The sequence below is a fragment of the Telmatherina bonti genome (genome assembly GCF_933228915.1).
Source record: "Telmatherina bonti genome assembly, chromosome: 9".
NCBI lineage: Eukaryota > Metazoa > Chordata > Actinopteri > Atheriniformes > Telmatherinidae > Telmatherina > Telmatherina bonti.
This window is the reverse complement of record NC_136627.1, coordinates 7,076,669-7,098,765: the sequence shown is the minus strand read 5'-3', so window position 1 is coordinate 7,098,765 and position 22,097 is coordinate 7,076,669. Positions and strand designations below refer to the sequence as shown.

General features: G+C 42.5%; 2 protein-coding genes across 2 annotated transcripts in view; one reads left to right on the top strand and one right to left on the bottom strand.

Annotated features, from left to right (window-relative positions):
* Positions 1–11,312, bottom strand: part of sgpp2 (sphingosine-1-phosphate phosphatase 2) — a gene marked incomplete at its 3' end in the record, with an annotated part of 12,373 nt that extends 1,061 nt beyond the window's left edge. Inside the window, exons 1-3 of the mRNA XM_079246774.1 lie at positions 11,157–11,312; positions 4,164–4,343; positions 586–675 (exon numbers count right to left, since the gene is read on the bottom strand). Coding sequence (XP_079102900.1) covers positions 586–675; positions 4,164–4,343; positions 11,157–11,165 — 279 coding nt within the window. The 5' untranslated portion in view covers positions 11,166–11,312. The remainder of the gene's footprint in view (positions 1–585; positions 676–4,163; positions 4,344–11,156) is intronic.
* Positions 11,313–17,092: 5,780 nt separating this feature from the next.
* Positions 17,093–17,857, top strand: rnf228 (ring finger protein 228; the record flags this gene model as incomplete). The annotated part of the gene is made up of 1 exon (XM_079246934.1): positions 17,093–17,857. One exon carries the CDS (start codon positions 17,093–17,095, stop codon positions 17,855–17,857), a length of 765 nt encoding a protein of 254 aa, XP_079103060.1.
* Between the last annotated feature and the right edge of the window lie 4,240 nt (positions 17,858–22,097).

The window sequence follows — 22,097 nt, the reverse complement described above, 5'->3', positions numbered from 1 at the left end:
TATATATATATATATATATATATATATATATATATATATATATATATGTATATATCTATATATGTATATATGTATATATCTATATATATGTATATATGTATATATCTATATATATATATATATATATGTATATATATATATATATATATATATATATGTATATATATATATATATATATATATATATATATGTATGTATGTATGTATGTATGGTTGTGTGTGAAAATCCCAGTAAATACTCAGACCAACAACCATGCTGCGTTCAAAGTCACTTAAATCTCCTTTCTTCCTCATTCTGACGCTCACTTTGAACTTCAGTCATCATGACCATGTCTGCATGACTAAATGCAGAGAGTTGTTGCCGGCTGATTAGATATTTAAGTTAAAAAGTAACTAAACAGGTGAACCTGATAAAAATGGCCATTGAGTGTGTTTTTCCCAGTCAAATAAAGAAAACATTCATTTCTTTGTAGTCCGAGACACAGTTTAAACACACAGAGATATGAATTAGAAATAAATACTATGCTGGAGATAAATGTTTCACACTGTAATGTGTAAAGTGTGTACAATGTGTGTGTGTCTCACCAAAACTGAGTGCATGCCGGTGTAGAGACGGCTCAGAGACACCAGGGATGACAGCGTCACTGCCAGTAGCAGACCCACTTCAAACTGGAACTGAGACACAAACAGACATCCATGACAGGGAAACATGTTAGGTAAAATCTGCGGCGAGCCTTTCATTCGTCACACGCTTCTTGCCTTCATCCCGATGCATGCCACCTCTTCCTCTCCGGTTGACGTACAGTCTGTCATCACCTCCCTGCCCCTTTATTCCTCTGCTGTCTCTCCATCTTCTCCACTCTTTTACCTATGGCAGCAGGTTTTATTTCCCCCCATTTCAATAACAGTGAGGAGAGGCCTCATGTATTCATTCACCTTCTCCACCCTCCTCCCCTCCTGCGCTCCATCTCCTCCTCCTTCTCCTTTTTTCCTCTGTCTTTTCCTGTCTTTTGCAGCTGGAAGCCTATTCAGTGGTACTTCATGAAGGGAGGTTTTTTATGAATGGCCACAAAGGATGTGAGGGACAGGAGGGGGTCAGTGTGTGATTGACTGCGGTGACCTCTGACCCTCCTTGGGAACAGGCCAAGTTGCCCTGAGGACATTCAGCCATTCAGGAGCCTCAGTAAACAGCTTACTGCTCATCGACAGCCATGTTTCTTTCTGGACGGGGATTCCTTGAGGAATTTCAGGTCACAGCTAAGTGCTCTACTGTACATGAGTGTCTGGGGTGGTGATGTGATTTCTCCGACCATGAGAACAGCAAGCTAGTCAAAATGATCCCATCGCAAATCAGCCTGACAGTTCTGGAGACTACAAAGTCCTAACTGCTGTACTTCTTTACAACATGGTGCTCATTTAAGATGATTCAGTCTGTCAGTGTTTTATTGACTTGGCAGGAAGAATCAGGAGGAGGACGAGAGGTGGAGAGCAGATCTGACAGTCATTGACTCAGTGCAGTCTATCAGGGGATGAAGCAGCGCCTCAGTGGGTGTGGATGATGGTGACTGATGGTGACTGCTGGACCTGCCTCCCACAGCTCATTGTCTGACAGATGAGTTAAAACGCTGATAGACAGCAGGGACACTCCCTTCACAGACAACTCCCACTGCCACAAATCCCAACTCTTTATGTATACATGGTCTTTAAGTTCATACAGAAGCTCATACAGCAGCAATAACTTGCAGTAACATATTTCTGTATGACGTTATTAGTCTCTCCCGTGGTTGTGGAGGAATTTTGCTCCACTCTTCTTTCCATCATTGCTTCAGGTTTGCAATATTGGTTTCTGCAGCTCTCTGACCACAGCATTTCATCCAGGTTGAGGTCTGGACTTTGACTGGACCATGTCAACATCTTGATTCTTTTCTGTTATAGATCTGCAGCTGCGTTTGGGATCATTGTCCTGTTGCAGACACAAGTTCTCACATCTGACTCTCGAATACTTTGATATGTAGAGCAGTTCACGATCCATTTAATGACTGCAAGGTGTCCAAATCCCAACCACCAGCTCTCCACCACATTGCTTGACAGATGGCATGAGGTGTTTGTGCTGATATGCTGTTTGGTTTTGGTTTTCTCAGATTGCAAATCTAAGCCATACGTCTGTGTTCTTCTTAGAGAGAAACTATCTTTGTTACTTTTTCTATTCTTTTTTCTTATCAAACTTAAACATATGATATGTAGAGAAGGAGGTAGAAGGGTGTTCAGGATGAAACTGGCTACCAATCTAAATAATAAATCTGACTGGACGACCGAGGTGTCACCTCAAGTAATCGACAGGTCAATGCAGGTGAACAGAATAGTCTTTTTAGACACATACATATCACCAGTGAAGTAGTTAAAGTATTTCCAAAATTATTTATCTTCTTAAAATATTAACATCTGGAATAGATTTTGTCCCTGACTGTGTAAGTTAAACTACTCAAGTTAGGTAAGCTATTAACCTGATGTTAGCATGAAGCTATGTAGCACTGCTAAACTAGCTGAATGCTAGCACTAGATTAGTTCTCAATGAGTGCATTTAGGTGACTTCATCTCACCTCAGATTTTCACATTAGAGCTGAAAATAAACAATAAAGTTGCTCAAACGAGCCAAGTTACTCAGCACTCACTAAGCTAGAGCCATAAAATGATTGAAAAAGGAGGCTAGCAAGGCTGCTGGTTGACTTTAAAGTAGCCATAGTAAGAAATGTCGAGAATTAAGCCGAAACCAGACTCAATTTGTATATGAAAATAAAAGATTAAAGGTAAAGAACGGTATTTCTGACTCTTTTTTTTTTTTTTTAAAAAGAGGAAGGTCACAGATCAGGCTGAGACAGCCCCAGTATCAGAAACCTAAAGGCTTCCGATATGTAGATCCAGATCCAGTCTACCACCACCATAACCAGAGATCCAGTCTACCACCACCATAACCAGAGATCCAGTCTACCACCACCATAACCAGAGATCCCATCTACCATTATCATAACCAGAGATCCAATCTACCATTATCATAACCAGAGATCCAGTCTACCATTATCATAACCAGAGATCCAGTCTACCATTATCATAACCAGAGATCCAGTCTACCACCACCATAACCAGAGATCCAATCTACCATTATCATAACCAGAGATCCAGTCTACCATTATCATAACCAGAGATCCAGTCTACCACCACCATAACCAGAGATCCCATCTACCATTATCATAACCAGAGATCCAATCTACCATTATCATAACCAGAGATCCAATCTACCATTATCATAACCAGAGATCCAGTCTACCATTATCATAACCAGAGATCCAGTCTACCACCACCATAACCAGAGATCCAATCTACCATTATCATAACCAGAGATCCAGTCTACCATTATCATAACCAGAGATCCAGTCTACCACCACCATAACCAGAGATCCAATCTACCATTATCATAACCAGAGATCCAGTCTACCATTATCATAACCAGAGATCCAATCTACCATTATCATAACCAGAGATCCAGTCTACCATTATCATAACCAGAGATCCAGTCTACCATTATCATAACCAGAGATCCAGTCTACCATTATCATAACCAGAGATCCAGTCTACCACCACCATAACCAGAGATCCAATCTACCACCACCATAACCAGAGATCCAGTCTACCATTATCATAACCAGAGATCCAGTCTACCACCACCATAACCAGAGATCCAGTCTACCATTATCATAACCAGAGATCCAGTCTACCACCACCATAACCAGAGATCCAATCTATCACCACCATAACCAGTCCGTTAGCCATGGAGGATGCCGTCAATCCTATTACTCTCACATTAAGTGCCACATACTGTAACCCCTAACCCTATGATGAACTTTTTTTGAAAAAAATTTTGTAAATACTGTCACTTAGTGATCCAGATTATCTCTAATGTGACCACAATTAATGTGAGTGTGTGTTAGAGAGAGGAACACAATTGTTTCCTCCATATGACCCTGGAGAGTCTGAAATGTGGAGATGTTGAGTAAATACATTTACAGACAAACCTTTTGGTAAAAAGTTACAGAAGCGTTGTGGCTCAAAATGACTAATATCTAAAGCTGTCCAGTGTTTCAGTGTAGCTGCCTCCTCAGACTCACCTGCACTCTGGAGGGAGCGCTCAGTAAAACCGTGAAAGAGATGGCGGTGGCAGCCATGGCGTGGGTGGAGGGGAGGCCATACTCTGCATCCACACGCATCTCCAGCTTGACCACGGGTGGTGAGGGAGGGCGAGGCAACTTCAGCAAGTCTTTCATCACTTGACCAATGTACATCACCAACTGGAGGAGACAGGTGTGGGGGGGTGCAAAAGTACAGATTATTCATTTCCAACTTGTGTGAATAATTGAACAAAATCTTTACAGTCCAAATTCCACAGAGAGCTACAGGAAAGTAAGAAGCAGGAAGTGGAGTCAGATGATAATAGGAAGTAAAAACCATGTGCTTTCAACTTAGTTTGCTTTCTCATGAATAAATAATCACTGTGCCAAATCAACGTAAGAGGAAGAAGGAAAACTGCGCAGACATGGATACACTACAGGACAGAAAGTCCATCTGCAGCTGGTTGGGTGTAACAGTCAGTGGAAGGTGTGTGTGTGTGTGTGTGTGCATCTCCAGCCAAATGTGTAGCCTATTCTCTTTCCTGAGATCCCGGTCAGCCGTCAGAGGGGTAGCCTGCTGCAGCTCCAGGTTTATTTAAAGCTCTGCCTTGTATATTTAATGAATGGCTGTCTCAGTGAGGAGCAGGGAGGAGGTGGGCACACAGGGAGCAACACACTAATGTGTGTGTTTAAGGGACAGAAGAGAGAGGTTGTTATTATAATCTCTACTGATGGTGCAATCAGGAAGTGCTCGTTACCGTGGTGACAAAGGTATAAAAGTGCTTGTATTGATTGACCCACAGTTGGTGCAGTAATGTGAACACACAAATGGAGAGACTCTGACCTGCTCCTGAGTGCAGGCAGAGACCGGACTGAACATTTAACGTCCGTGCCCAGTTCTTCCCAGTTGCTCCAGTTACTCCAGAGTTACACCAAATATTAAAATAAAACACATGGAGGTGGAGTATCCTGGTACACACTCTGCCGTAATCAGAGGCATTGATGTTCTCACACTAAATGAACCTTTACCAGTAACCTTAACGCCAATGCCACTGCATGAGGTTGCCCTACTGCAGTTTCCCCATAAAAACAAAGAATATAAAGAAAGGAGTAAAAGTTTCCTTTTCAGACACATTATTGTCTGATGAATAGATATTCAGCTACTGGTATTGTCACTGCTGTGTCCCCCCCCCCACTTTAGTCATTTTCTAACCTTGTCAGGATAGATGCTGTGAAAACAAATAACTCCTTTTTGTTAGGAGTGTGTTACTATTAGATTGATCAGAAACGTTTTCACTTTCTCATGTTATTGTTTATTGTTTCGTACCCTATGAAGTCATTGTTTCCTGCTGTTGTCACCAGTTTTACTGGTTTTACTCTCTGCTGCTACATGAAGCACTTTCTAACATTCTTCAAAAGAAAGTTATACAAATAAAGTTTTTATATTATTACGAACTGCATATTAATCAAAGATTTTCAGACAAAAATATGTTTCTTAAAGTGCAGCTGAGAGTCAGCTGATCTCATCTCCTCAGGCAGGTTGTTGCAGAGTTTTGGAGCCGGAAAAAAGCTCTGATTGCTTTCTGCTGAGCGACTGGAACTGATGCGACATCTGCCCGAGGATCATAAGGTGTTAACAGGTCAGTGATTTAACATGGACCACTGAATGCTCTAAAAGTAATCAATAAAATCTTAAAATCAATCCTTAAATGTACCATTAGCCAGTGTAATGATGCTAAAATGGGCATATTGTGATCATGTTTCCTGGTTCTGGTGGAAGGGCCCGACAGCAGCGCCGTGTTCTGTCTGTAGTCTGTCTGTAGTCTGTCCAGGGATTTTATATTAAGACAAGTAAAAGGCTGCAACAGACTGATCCAGCTGTCATGTTAAATCCTCTTTGTGTCGCTTAAAACAACTCTAAAAGCTGATAGTTACAGATAATAAAGATAATAAGACAATAAAGAGACAAATCGTTCAATCTGAATGAAAGATTTCCATTATGGAGCTGGTTTAATGTTGTGTGTGAAGCTGAGCTGAACGTGTTGAACTAAACCATCAAAACCAATGCAACCAATAAAAAGTCAGAACTAGAGCTCAGAGGAAACCAGTAGTTAGTTAAACTAAACTGTTTCATGTGGATTAATCTTTAATCTGATGAAAACTCATAAATTACACTCTGATGTTCGCATCAGCTAAAACAAAGCACAGAGTGGTGGTCAAGCGAGCTCCAGAATGAATGGAGAGAGAGAGAGAGAGAGAGAGAGAGAGAGCACTGAAACTGAGACTTCATCTCGGATTGTTTCAGTAGTTTTTCCTCTAAAGAAGGAATAAAATCTGATAACTTCTGGTTTAATTGGGGCAGCGTAACGACCTGGGGGGAGCAGCCATACTTCCACACCTCCGTGGAAATGTAGGATCATTTCACAGTCAGAAATCATCTATTTAATTTAATTTTTGGACTTATTTTGTAGTTATTTTTGGTATAAAAAAAAAAATAAAAAAAAAAAAACTGTTTGACAACACAGGTTCGTTGTGCAGATTAATAACATGCTTAAATGTTAACTAGTTAATCTGACCTTTATGTTGTGAATAATAGTTTGGACAAACAAAAGCAATATTTTTGTGATTATTTATCATTTAGAGGGTAAAGTTTACCTCCATCTCCATCTTTGGAAGAAACATTTGAAGAAAAATCAGCAAATCTATATTTTTGTCTGTGTCTAACTTGAATCCATTTCCATAAGTACATGCAGAGTGGTTCTAAACTATTTGCTAATGCCCTACACATGAACATAAAGTGTATTTCTGCAGTGAATCTCCACTTGTCCTGACAGCGACAGGAACTGGATGATAAACAGACCACAGACATTGGTAAACACATTAAGATGAGACACAGAACTTCACCCTAAGCAACAAGCTCCACTGCCAAAACAATATCACCCCCCTCTGTCCCTGAATGCACCATCTACACAAACGTCACATTCAGCAGTGCAGCCTCATTGGTGCCTTTGTGAGCTCCACATCAAACGGTCTGACCCTGAGACAGTCTGGTCACATTAAGACAAGAGTTAAAGACGCTCTGACCTCTTGAATAAGAATATTGATCAAGGCCAGAGCAGCTTCAGACTTTGATCTGCCAACACAAGGATGACACTGAGTCTCAGTGTGTATTTATAGCAGACAGGGAGCTGTACAGGTCACCGTTAGAGATGGAGGAACCACATAATAACAATTTTGTTCCATGTTCATGAGATAAAGAGCTGCTTTTGTTATTAGACCATATTTATGTGAGTCAGCTGACCTCACAAGGGTGTGTCTGTGTTTATACGCATAATATATATATATATATATATATATATATATATATATATATATATATATATATATATATATATATATATGTATTTGTCTCTCTGTCTCGGCCCTGTGATGGACTGGCGACTTGTCTAGGATGCATCCAGGCTTTTTACCTGGGAAAGGCTCCAGCTTCCCCACCACCATTAATGGGAATAAGCAGTATGGAAAATGAATGAATGAATGATTTCAGATGGTTACTATCAGCCGTTACGTACAGTTGGTATTGTTTTCTATCCAGTTGACATGCACAGACTTGGTATCACCACCAACAACTGGTGAGTCGTGTTGGTCAGGATGTCGGATGCGACGACTGAGTGGCTAATTGTGTAATACATCACGTGGGTCAGACATTAAATTTGCATGAATGTTGTAATTAAACATTCCTAGTTATTTTGTCAGAATTAAAAGCTGCCGGTCAGAGACATCAGTGGAGTTGCAGGTGAACTTCAACTCAAAAGTTGTGACTCCTACAGAGGGGAGCAGAGGCCTTTGACTGAAATAACAAATCATTTGTTGTAGCCATTTTTCTTTATCATTATTTAATCTTCAGTTATCATAGCTTTGTGATATTTTATGTTTAAATGTTGAAGTTCTGTGTTGCAGGAAAATGACTGGTGACGCGTGGGTTGGTAAATTTTGATTGGCTGTTAGACTCGGTCTATAATAAACAAAAGAAAAGAAGATCAGAAGCCACTGGACCTTGGAGTGACACAGTCTTTTGACCTACACTGCTTTTAATTTTGTTTGTAGAAAAGGTCTGGATTCAAGTTTCTTTGTGTAATTTTTGGTTTTGTTTTCTACCATTAAAACGACCAAAAGAAGAAATGGTTTCTGGACTTTTGCTTCCTGAAGAGTGTGTGTTGAGTACAAACGAACCCTGAGGATCCAAAGCTAAAGGGTCAGCCCTGCTGCACCCACATCATTCTTTAATAAACATCCTGCATTTACAATAGACAAAAAAAAAAAAAAAAATTTGATGTCAATCTTTGAATAATTTACTTTGGGTGACAAACTTTTGGTTGTTTAGATTGTCTGTCCAGTCTAACCAAACATGAATCATAACTGGAAAAAACTTTTGTCTTGCAGGGCTTCACATCAGTGTGTGAGCCGAACCCCTGCATCCATCCATCTTCATTCATTCATTCTCCTAACCGCTTAATCCGAGGAAGGGTTGCGGGGAAGCTGGAGCCTATCCCAGCAGGCGTTGGGCGAAAGGCGGGGTACACCCTGTGTAGTGGTAATGTAACTTCAACATAACAGAACCTGTTCTGGCCACTCTTACAGGACGTGAAGTTTCTGACTCTTGACAAAAAGAAAGCAAATGGATACAAAAATTCTCTGTTTATTAAACAAGCAATAAGAAAAAAAAAAAAACTTACGAGTTGCGTCCACACAACTACAGCAACTACTTTAACAAACAAAAATATAAACAAAATAATTTTCTTCTATTTAGGGTCTAAAAAACTGTAGCTCCTCGTCCTGCTCCGTTTACAAAACCACTGAACATGCACATGAACATGCGCACTCCCTCTTCATGGTCCTAATGCAGGACGTTAAAAGGAGCTTAAAATAGTCAATTTAACTATAAACATATAAAGACAAAAATATAACACAAAACCTAGCAAAATTTTCCACAGCAGGATAAATAATACATTACTTATAACAATAAAAAATGGTTCCATTATAATGTTATGTACTAAAACATACAAAATAAGCATAACTTTTACATGGCTCTAACACCCTGGACAGCTCGCCAGTACATCACAGGCCTCCATGCATCTTTGGATCCACTAAACATAATGAACACAGTCTAGAACTCTAAAGTTCATCACAAACCTTAAAACCGTCTCACATCTATGTTTACTGTATGATCAGGCTGGACGATCTGGTTTTTCCTTCTCTGGACTCAAAATATGGTGATATTCAGATTTATGGAGCTCTGTGGGATCTCATGTTCAGACCTACTGGAGGCTTTTTTTGTACTTTGAGCACATTAATTATTCACTGCATCTACCCCTAATGTCCGTACTGACCTGAGGGAAAAAGAGAATCTCTTGAGTTTTTCAGCTATAAAAGCACCTGAACCTGTAGGAGCTGTCAGAGTGTGTGTGTCTGTGTTGTTTCTTCTGATCCCACTTCTGACACCAAATTGTCGTGGAATTTATCCGATGAGAAATAAATCTATAAATCAACTGTTTTCTGTTCAATTTATTGACCATGTACAGATGTTGCGGGTGAGAGGTCTCGAGAGCTCTGCCCCTGCTCAGAGTGCTACAGCGATCTTTAAGCATACACAATCAACCTTGGCCTGGCAGCACTAGTCAAAACAACTGCTAGCTTGAAGATAACAGTCAAAGCTGAAACAGGCCTTGAACAGAACACTTAGTTTTATGCATGAATCTACTAAAGCAAGCTTACTGAACTACTCTAACTATGCAGAATACCTATCTTGTACTACCTAAAAGAAACTTAATAAATGAGTAACATATTAAAACTACACTACACGCATAATTCCACCACATCTGCGCTATTGTCCATCTTTCGGAACAGAGATCTTTAATCCTGGTACTGACTACTTCCAAGTGGAATAAAGGTTAAGAAATAAACAATATGAGCTGATTGTGTTTATTCTGAACATCACAGCAGGTGAATGTTTTTTATGACAGCGGATGTGATTCATGAGCAGATGGTTCAGAGTGTCTCAGAAGTCAACCAAAGTCAGGGTGGAAGGAAAAGGAGTGTGTGTGAATGTGGTATTGGCATGAGGAGGTGTGTGTGTGTGATGGAGACAGAGAGAAGACGCCTGGACAGGTCATGGCTGTCTGCACCAGCGCAGCAGCAGGGTGCTGGAAGTCGGAGCGGGACGATGCTCCCTGAGGGCTTGGGGGGGGGGGGGGGGGACAAATGGTCCACAGACAGAGAAGCTCAAAGGCTGATGGGGCCAATAAAACACTGCTGTTAGAGCGAGGGAGGGAGGGAGGGGGCACAGAGGAGAGCTGGTAATGTCTAACTAGATTGAAGGCAATGAGTGTGTTTAGTGGGTAACACTAGTGTGTGTGTGTGTGTGTGTGTGTGTGTGTGTGTGTGTTGGAGTTTATGCATGTGTTTGAACGGAGTTCACATGGGGGCACGGCGCAGCCTGGATTCCACAAGAATGGTATCTGTTCCCCTGGGGGTCCAAACATGGGGTTCAGATGCAGGGCACCACCAAGAGCTCAACAAAAACACACTACCCATCGTACACACATACACACACACACACACACGCACACACACACACACACACACACACACAGCGAGCGCGAGCATGCACACCTTGTGTGTGTCACTAAGAACAGACAAGGTGATCACATCGTGTGGAATTCTGTCAGAATAAACAGAGATCTAAACAAGCTTTTTAATGTCAGGCTGGCCCCTGTGCCCCCCCCCACCCTGCCAGGCCTGGGGACACATGGACTGTGTGGTGTCAGAGACAGGTCAGCCAAGGGGGGGATGAAAGGAGGTTGAAAGGTGAAGAGAAGGAGACAGCAGCGAGAAGAGACGTGGCATTGTGGATGGAGATGAAGATAAGATTTGTGCACACTGAGGTGAACGCACACACCCACACACACACACACACACAAAGATGAGACTTACGGCCCACATGTTGACAAGTCGACGGCAAAGAAAAGGGTCCAGATTCCAGTGTATGCAGGGCAGGCAGGTGATGTAAAAGATTTCATGTCCTAAGCCGGCTGAGATCAGGAAGAGGAAGTGCAGCAGCCGGTTACTCACCTCATACTGAGGCTTTCTGCAGACCTGCACACAATAAACACACAAGACGGAACCTGGTGAAGAAAAACACGACTGCTACCAGATGATCCTGTCCAACCTCATTTCCACATGCTTCACAGCTTTTATATTTATACAAGAAGCCTGAAAGCATCTGAACACCAACAACACCGTGTTATAAACACTTTACTGACTGGACTTAGAGATCAACATGACTTTTAACATTTACTGAACAAACATAAATGTCAGAATCAGTGTGTGAAAACCGTCATCCCTTAGTACCTCCATGGGAGTAAAAAGGGTCTGCAGCAGCCGGGCGTCGCCGGATGAAGTCAGGTGAAGGGTTAGAAGGTCATTTTATGATGATTCTACAGAGACATTAATCACAAGGCGATCTTCTCAGGAGGACATCCCAGCTGAAGCCTGGCTGGAACAGCCTCATGCAACAGGACAATGATCCCAAACGCAGCCGCAGATCTACAACAGAGTGGCTGAAAAAGTCCAACCTGGAGGAGAAGGTGTGGTGGGACCCTCAGAAAGCTGCAGAAACCAGTCCTGCAAACCTCAAAGAACTGAAGCAATGGTGGAAAGAAGAGTGGAGCAAAATCACTGCTGCTCAGTAAACCAACTGTGTGATGTTGTTTATTTATGGTTAGATTTACTGAGTTCTAACACCTGATGAGGAACAGGTGAGTTTTATTATGTCCTGATGAACCACTGAATCACGTGATCGTAGGTCAACATGAAAGCATTTCCCAGTGAATGGAGTCAAACCGGCTAAAGGGCCACTGGTTTCCAACCCTAATGATGAAATCTGTTAGAAATCTGTTTATTCTTTACCTGTTTTCTTCTTGTCATGCTCAGTGAATAATAAATCTGCAGCAGCTGCAGCCTCAGCCAGGTGGTTTTATAATGCAACAGATGAAGGTCTGCTGTCTGACAGATCCACCAAGACAAACGGGAAAAACCAGTCACACTATCTGCAGATAAATCTCAGGTTTTCTTTCAACTTGTTCTTGTTTTTATCTGATGTGTGTGTTTAACTTCCTATTTTCCCTGTTAAAAGCAGAATTTACTCAATAAAAGGTAGTTTAACTTATTCAGAACTCTTTAACTCTTCTAATGAAAATATCTTAATTTTAATCCATTTAATTTCGTATTTTATTGTGATTTCAGCTTTTTGTTGCTGCTTTTTTTTTCTTTTTTTCTTTTAACTCCTTTTCATGCTTCCTTTGCATGTTTTATGTGAAATCACTGTGAACTGTCTGCAGGAAGCACCTTGCCTCGCTTTACTCGTGAAGAATCGGACTGATTCGGTTCGGTTCGGCCAGTTCCAGACTTACTCTGTCAGCCTCCTTGTGTTTGTGGTTGGAGTTCCTGTCCTGGAGGTCCCAGGTCCCCTTCAGCTGACCACGTGCCGCCTCTCCGTTGACGTGGGCTCCGTTGGGGACTCGGGTCCTCCCCCGGCCGTGATGCGAAGCTTCGACCAGGAAGAGTCCACATCGTCTCTGGAACCGGGCCACCAGCTCCGGGTCATGGAGATAAGCCAAGATCTCCAGTGTGTTGGCTGAGAGAGACAAAACAGTGGAAAGTGTGTGTGTGTATGAGAGAGATGAGTAATTTCCAGAGAAGCACTCTGCCCCCCCACCAGGAGCATCCAGGTGCGGCTCGTATCGCATGTGAGCGCAGAGAGGGCGGGGCCACCGCCAGGTTAACCCGGTAGTCATGGGCGGGGTGTGCGCGCGACCTTCACACTGGGATGGTTCTGGTAGCTTCCTATCATAAAGTATTTTTTTGAAAGAGATTTATTGCAGTTTGTTGCAGGGTTTGTTGCACAAATCCACGCAGCTCATTGGTCCAAAAGCAGCTGACGTCACATTCAGAGAGGTAATACCAAACTGAAAAAATTTCACATTATTTCACATAAGAAAAAAAAAAGATTAGAATTTCTAAGAGCTGATCTGTAAACACGTTTCCACCAGTTCAGGACTGGGCCTAAACCAGTCAAATGAAAGATCCAGAACTTTATGGATCCTCTGCGGATCTCCCTGATGTGTGATCATTGGTCTCAATGCAACATTTCAAACTGTTTAACTGGTTCTTTGTTTCTAATTCCCACTGGAAAACTGAAAACTGGAAAATAAAGACGGTTCCTGTTCCAGGTTCTGGTGGGTTGTTCGGTGTAGAGCGGCGGGCAGGGCCGGATAAAAAGTCCACAGGCCCCTGGGCCTAGAATATTCCAGGGGCCCCCTTTCCCACCACAAAATTATGAAACGTGGGAATGATACACCGTGAAACTACATTTCTAATGTCTCTCAGTCAATAGTACCAGAAGCAATACTCTAGACACTGTGGTGTAACTTTCTGCCTTTTATTTTGTTTCATGTCCAAACTGCTGGTGTTTGCCCTACGTGGGCCGAACATGGGCCCCAAGTGCCCATTGGATAATCCGGCCTTGGCGGTGGGTCTTTGAAGTGCCAGATTTGGGACTGCAAAAGGATAAGAAACAATAACTAAAATGGTCTGATCACATCATACCAAACAGCCAGCCAACACTGACACTGGAAACAGAGAGCAGCAGCCAGACAGAAACAAAGGAGGATCCCAGTTCGGCCCGAAGCGGAAGTTTGTTTTAATTCCAGGATCATCTTTCCTTTTATCTGGAATTAAAAAGCCTGATGGCTACGTGGAGGAAGGACCTTCTGGACATCTCCATCCTGCATCAAAGCATCACCTTCTGCTGGGTTTTGGTCCATAAATGTGTTATGAAGGAGTGGATGATCTGAGATTGCGCAATCATCTTCTGCATATATCTTCACCACATCTCTCAGTGGATCCAAACACGACGGAAGACTTCTTCTTCTTCTTCTTCTCCTTCTTCTTCTTCTCATTATTATTATTATTATTATGAGCTAGTCAGAATTTTTAGCCTGTATCCTAGCAACAACTTCACATGGGACTTCTGCAGCTGTGGAGCTGATGTACACGAGGGTTATGATATAAAAATAAAACAAGTCTACTCTGTTTCTTCACAAATATCTCTTGCTCATCGTACCTGTCAGGCACAGATTTCCCCATGAGGACTGTTCAGCTGAAGCAAGTGTGAAAACTACGTATAAATGCATCCGAAATGCATATTTTCAGTGTCATAAGCTTAAGGTAAATATATCCATTGATCATTTGTTAGTATTCAGTAGTTTGTTGTAATAAGCTTTCAAACTGTTTAAAGGGTGAACTGAACCTTTAAACTGTGAGAAATAAAATCAGTCATAAAAGAGACTTTAAGCATCAACAGAATGAAAAGTATTGATCCCCAGAGGGAAATTATTCAGTTAAAAGCTGGACTGAAATGTTAGTATTCATGTCTGGGTGCAACAAAACGGTAACGTTAAATGTTCTAACTTTTAATAAAAGAACAATAAAGCTTAAAAAGTGTAACTTTTGACATAAAAAGCCATATTTAGGAGGGACATTTGTCCCGTTTTGGTTCAGTATCATTCGGGGTGTGGAAGTGTTGTGTCTGAACCTGAGGCTCCGTAGATCTGCAGAGGCTTACCGTTGGGTTTATCCATCCCTGTTGGTCTGGTTGATCCCAATATTGATACCAACATCGTTACCGATATCGGTTGATACTAGTGTGATAGCATTAAATATAAGGTTTGAAAATGATCAGAATCTTCATAAATAAAAAGGATAAAATGTTTTTTGGAGCTGCGGTGGTTAGTACTGTGTCCTCACAGCAATGAGGTCCAGGAGGCACCAGTGATTGCTGGGATGTCTCCATCTTCCACAGAACCCTCATCTGAGACTTAGTGGGAGGAAAATGGATGGAAGTGGGTTTAATTTGGTGGATTTGATTCACTGCTGTAAAAAGGACCCTATATGTGCAACATCTCCTTCTCTTGCTGAGATGATGCTAAATAATCAACCCATTTTCAAGGTGTGTGATTAATAACTTTGTTGTTTATGTTTTAATATGTTAAAAAATATGCACTGAATACACAAACACATCTCTGCATTTACATGTTTTTGATATAACTATTAAAAAGTATTGGTATCGCCAATGTCAGTTATTATTTACTTGGTACTGATATCTTGCAAGTTTTACTGTTTAGTTCTGCTGCTGCCCACCAAGGCTGCTTGGAGACATCCCATGATGCACTCTCCATGTATAAATATTTACAGTGGTTGTCTTTAATTTGTGCTTCTCTTTTATTTTTCGGCAGGAATCAGTGGCTTAGAGTTGGAGAGCGCCCTTCCTGATTCTGGTTCTGCTGGCGGTTTTCCACATCGAGCAGCTCAGCATAAAGGACTCAGTCGAAGCGAAGATTTGATGCAATCTGTTTCCTTACTGAGGTGATTCTCTTTATGAGCTGGTTTATATAAACACAGTTAAACTGGTTGGATGTGGTTTATATATCAGATCCGTTTTAATTCAGCTTCATTGAGTTGGATCGAATTGTTCTTTGCCTTTAAAGGCACCTGGAGAGGATTTTGTTGTAAACTTGAACTGTACAAATAAAGCTGATTCAATAATGAAATGTCGGAAAATGCAATTCCCCAAAGATGAAATGCTGAGTTGGTTTTATTTCTTTAATATTTGTTTAAATTGAAATCAAACGGAGAACTCTTTGGGTTTTCTTTTCAGACATGAGTTCCCACTGCAACATGCTGGGAATAAAACACGTGATCTGTGCTGCTGAATGTGGAGCAGACCTGATCCAGCAGTGAGTTCTTTCTGCCAGGATCTTAGGAGAACTGTTGACTTGGTTCTTCATGAGTTATATCAGCAGGAACTTTAACCTCAGCAGGTTATCAGGAACTATTTATATCTGTGTTTCACCAGCAGCGTAACTGTGGGCAGAGATAAATGGAAGCCACTGTTTACCTAAAGATATCTGCATTACAGTTACAGTCGTTTGGAGGAAGGCTTCAGGAATCGCAGATCTTTGAAGCTCTTTGTTTAGTATGACTATAAATAATATAATAATATTCATTTTAACACAATTAGGATTTATTTAAGTGAATGTGTGAAGTCCAGAGTTTCCTCTCCTGAGCTGCATGGTCGGTTTGAAGCTTTTATCTTCATTGATCCAGCTGTTGCATCTGAAGTTTTTTTTTAATTTTTATTTAAACATCAGTAAGTCAGAGTCAGGAATGAGTTTTAGTTTAGTCTCCATGTGATGCAGGTGATCTGTCAGGAGATATTTCCACCAAACTGTTGATTTGGCCCCTTCTAAGCCTGTTTCTGGCGGTCTTGTCCTGGTTTGAGGCGTGCAGCTCCTTCTTCCTGCAGCAGCAGTGAATGTGGGATGAAGATGAAGTCATGACGAGGCAGAGGCAGCTTGGACGCACGTGATGCTCCTTCTGACAGGAAACGATGAATCGACGCCCCCAAGTTGACCAAAACAAGCGCATCCTCCTCCTGCACGCCAGCATCTACGTCATCCCTGCTGTGCACGGCCGTCACGCGCTGCGTGCACACACACAAGGCTCAGAAAACAGCGCGCACTCTCTTTCTTCAACTGGGCTGTAAAGGCGGCGCTGGTGCGCGTGCGTGCGTGCGTGCGTGTGTGATGGTCTCTGAATGAGCCGTCCTCACCACCATGATGACATCATCTGTTCCCTGTGATCCGGCGGAACCGGGAGGTTCGGGTCGAGCTGCTCCAACTGAGGATTATTATTAAAACACATCAACAATGAGAGGGGGGAGGGGAGGGTGAGGAGGGGGGAGGAGGAGAGACGTGCACCGTCATCAGCATCTGTCCGCCAGCTCCCTTTGTGTTCACCGGAGAACGTGGATGGCGAAAGATGACATGGCAGAGGTAGATGTGGCCCCGAACGGAGCGGACCCCCCCGGAGACGCCTCCTTCCCCTACGAGGAGTACGAATGTAAAATCTGTTATAATTATTTCGACCTTGACCGGCGCGCGCCGAAGATCCTGGAGTGTCTGCACACGTTCTGCGAGGAGTGTCTGACCACGCTGCACCTCCGGGAGGAGCGGCCATGGCGCATCAGCTGCCCGGTCTGCCGCCACCGGACCCCGGTGCCGGACTACCGGATCCAGAACCTGCCCAACAACACCAAGGTGACGGAGGATTTTCCGCTCTACATCGACTCAGACCCCCTCCCGCAGGACGCCCTGCCTCCCTACCCTCCCCCGCTGCACCCCGCCCTCGTCGCCCTCCGCCGGGAGGAGGCGTCGGGGGCGTCCAACGCCAGCCAGGCCACGCCGTCCACCACCGTGTCCACGGCCACGACCCTCTCCCAGGACTCGGTGCGCTACGACAGCTGTCAGAGCTGCAAGCGCGTGGCGCTGACCACCGGCTGCGTGTGCGTGATCTTCTCCTTCCTGTCCATGCTGGTGCTGCTGTTCATGGGTCTGATCTTCGTGCACAGTCACAGCATCCCGCCCTCCCCGGCGGGACCAATCTGCCTGTCGGTGGCCAGCATCTTGGCCATGTTCTCCGTGGTCGTAACGTGGCTCATCTGCTGGCTCAAATACAGACCAGACCACGAGACAGGCCGCGCGTCCGCCACCAGTAACTCCAGGAGAAACGCCTGACAGGCTGCTGGTTGTGATGGGGATGAGACCATGTACATAGACACCTGCCTGGCAACTGATTCTCCTGCTCCCTTTACTTTTTCTAGGGATAAATCCTTCCCAAGATGGCCTTTCACAAGTACAGCAAACACCCAAAGGCCTTCATGTTTGGAGCAATAGGCCGCCGTGACCATCCTGACCAGAACCACCCGGACCAGGATCATCCTGGACCAGCTTGCCGTGACCATCCTGACCTGGACCAGGATCATCCTGGACCAGCTTGCCGTGACCATCCTGACCTGGACCAGGATCATCCTGGACCAGCTTTTCCTGAAGTTCTGCACTTGAACCCAGCTGACTGAACTGAACGTCAGACTGTTGTTGATCCAGGTTGGATTTAGTTGGATGACTGAATGTGATGTGCTTCATGCAGGGTTTGACACTCCCCCCACCCCTCCTCCCTCCCCCCTACCCTGCTGAATAATATGCATTTCTGCCACTCACTGTATGATAACTGATGATTCACTTATATCTCAACAAAGCACTAAATGGTAAATGGACTGTATTTATATGGCGCTTTTTTTTTTTTTAGTCTTGTCGACCACTTAAAGTGCTTTCATTGTACAGAGACCCACCTCTGGGGTTTTGGTGGTGGGGATGGGGGTGGGGGGGGTTGGTTTTTATGGAGGCTTATTGCATCTGTCCATGTGGTGAGCCTTTAATCTCATTCCATCACTAATGAGCTGTGTCCACAATCCAAACCTGTAAATACGTGACGTGTACAGAGACCTGCAGCGTAGGTAGATGAGCCTTTCGTCGAGGACCTTCCTAAACTTGTGCTTTAACTTTTCTCCTTCAGGATGGCGCCGTTTCCATTGTCACTGTAAAACTGCACCTCTTCCGAGCAACGAGAAGCGTGTGATGTTGAAGCTGTGATTTGCTGCTTCTGTGCATGCTTTGCTGCCGAAAGGCTTTTTTCTTTTCCTAACAGAAGGGACGGCGTTGTCTCCTGACTTGTGTGCCTCACCTTGTGTCTGAATGAAGGGAAACTTCACTGCAATCATAATCAGAATCCTTCTGGAAGGAGGGAAGGGGGAGTCATCCACCCAGGAGAGTCAGCAGGGATTCTCTTCTCTTATTCACACGTGGAAAGTTTCAAACAGGGTTTCCAGCATTTAGCACCTTTTTTTATACTCCAGACAAGTGTTTTGTTTTACAGTCTGGCTTTTTTGAGGAAAATAAATGTAAGAAATGTAACTTCCAGATCCACCCCCTAGAAGCCATAATGCTAATTTGTCCTCTTAACAGACACAGAGATCCAACTGGGGTTAGTCTGGGATGATTGGGGGTTGTGATTACATGCAGAGCAGTGTGGAGATCAGACAGAGAAAGAGGTGAACGTTGCCCCACATATCTGCACTAACACCTGATGTTGATCTTTTACCTTAAATCTCCTTATTTACATTTGAGCTGTTTGCACTCTGAGATGTATTTAAAACAACTTAAGCTGGAGGGAGTGGTGGGCAAGCATCTGATGAGGATCTAAAGAGGTTTTGTGATGCAGCGTAAACCCTCATAAGGCCCATCAAGACGCCCCGATAGCTGACTGCTTCACTCATCCAGCTCTATCTGCTCCCGACCTCCATATGATGCACTTTCACCCTCTTGTTTGAGAAAAGGGGAAGCGGAACATGTTGTATTTATTTCAGAAGATTTTTTGGGTTGAGAATCTGTGGTTGTTGTTAAAGTTGTATTTGCACAGAGAGATGTTCTTCATGTGCTGTTTTACATAAACACGTTTCAGTAATAAAGGAAACATGAATAGCAACTGCGTCCAGTGTTTCTGGCTGCAGAGAGGAGACAGCAATTGATGGAGAGGCTGTGCTTTTCTTACATAATGACTGAGGAAGATCCGAGCTGACACGTCTGGCTCCCTGCTGTGCAGCAAACGCGCCCCCTGCTGGCCGGCAGAGGCTCCTGCACCTCCGTGTAGGTCTGCTTGTGGAAACTTGTGGCTTCAGCTTGATTAAAAGTAAACATGTTTTCACTGTGAGCTGGAAGCTGACGTTCCGTTAATATCACAGGCTGAGATTTGTCACATATTTTCACACAAAGATCCTTTTTTTTCCCAGTTTCTGTAAATCCAACTATTCAGCAGGATTTTCCATCCTTTTCCCAGCAGAAGAAATCCAAACCCAGTTCAGGATCTTCAGCTGCTTTCTGTTGGGTCCACGCTGGCTCTGGGTCCACAAACCTGCGCTGTCACACACTTCTCCCTGCTTGTCAGGGTGTAAATAACTCTCTGTTCGCTGACGCTTGTTGAGAAGTAAATTTGCAGCATTTTGCATTTTCTACGCAAATTGACAGGAAGCAGTTTGCGCACGATGAACTAGATCCTGTTTGGTGAGATCAGCTTTATATCCTCTCATGTGAGCTCAGGTTTCTTCTTTAAGTCCAGTCTGAACAAACTCACATTTCCCTCCACGACTCTCGAGACACTTTGCGTGACATTAACACAAAATAAACCACCAATAAAACTGTTAATACGCTGCTTTATGAGTTTCTTTTATTCACGTTTATGAAATTAAAATCTGTCTAATTATGTTATTTGTAAACAAACTATTTCTAAACAAACATTGAAAAAATAAAATAAAAAATAAAATGAAATGTTTTCCATTTAGTCTGTCATTTAAAGCTTTGATCAGATTTCATCATAACTTTGGATTTCATATATTTGAAATACGTCAGAAAGTTTAAATTACGTTGATTTTTAAACTTACTCAAATTAACAATTTTTTCCACACGTTTTTATTCAGTGGGAATAAAAAAAACCCCAACTTATTTCCTTGTGCTATTAATTCTACATTTCCAAACAAAACTATTTACTGCCTGACTGTTGTGTTTACAAGTTTATATCCAGTTGTCTGCAGAGGTTACATGTACAGTTGGAGTGTTTAAGGCAACGGAATAATGGTGTCCACTAAAGTGCATCTAAGCTGCATACATCCATACAGCTACTTAAATAAATAAATAAATAAATAAATAAATAAATAAATAAATAAATGATTGAGTAAACAAATAAATTGATAAACAAATAAGTTAATAAATAAATTATTGAATAATTTATGAATAAATAAATAAATACGGAAATGACTGAATAAATAGATAAGTAAACAAATAAATAGATAAATAAGTAAATAAATGAATAAATAAATGATTGAACAAATAGACGAATAAATAAATACATAGTAAATAAATAAATAATTGAATAAAGAGATGAATAAACAAATGAGTAAATAATAAATAAATAAGACTCATATAAAATGACACAGTTCTGTGCATGTAAATAAAATATTGAAGTGTCACATGAAGCTTGATCAAACTGAACAGAGCTTGATGTGATGCTTTGCGTTTGGAGACAAATATCTGCAGCTGAAGGAAAAAATCCTTCAATGATCAACTTTATTTAAAAGTTTAAAACTATATTTTCTTCTCAATGTGGAAGTTTGGGAAACTTCACGCACTCTTCTGTGAATTATTGCTGCTGCAAGATGATAAGAGACACAGAACATGTGAGGCAACTCATTTATTTCTCATCAGGAGAGATTTCTGACTCTGAGTCGGAGCTCCGGTAATGGATTGGACACGGAGATTCATGTCACTTTAAAAGAAAGAGCCGAGCTCTGCATCATGCGTCTCTCTGCTTCCCATTTGCCCCTTCTGTTGTTTTTCTTTTTGGCTGCAATATCCAGTTTCAATAAGATCACTCTCACATCGTCACGTCTGTCAGCGACGGTTCCTCCTTTAACTTATTCCATCATTTATTCTCACTTTTCACAGCAATTTACACATTAATGCTGAAAGACAAAGCCTGGCTTAGTGACACATCCCAATGAACTTAATTAAGAGAAGAAAAACGTGTTTTATAAAATGTAAAATCAGCCCCATACGTGTCCCACCCTGCGAGGCTGTCATGTCGACAAAAACCTGCAGGATTTCTTAGTTTCACGCCTGGAAACAGCCTCAGCAGCGGAGACCCTGTTAGTGGTGCTTATTTAAATCCAGAATGCGTTTTAGTCCGGAAAGGACAACATCTGATGCAGACTGAAGCAGATCATCCTGCGGGACCCCCGCTGTGAGTGGCTGAAGGTGAATCCCACGTACTGACCCCCACGTTCTGCCCACGGGTGATTCTCTGAGATGCTGCAGGGCTGATCAGGTGTTCAGGGAGATTCAGCTTTCAGAACTTCAGTCCTGATCA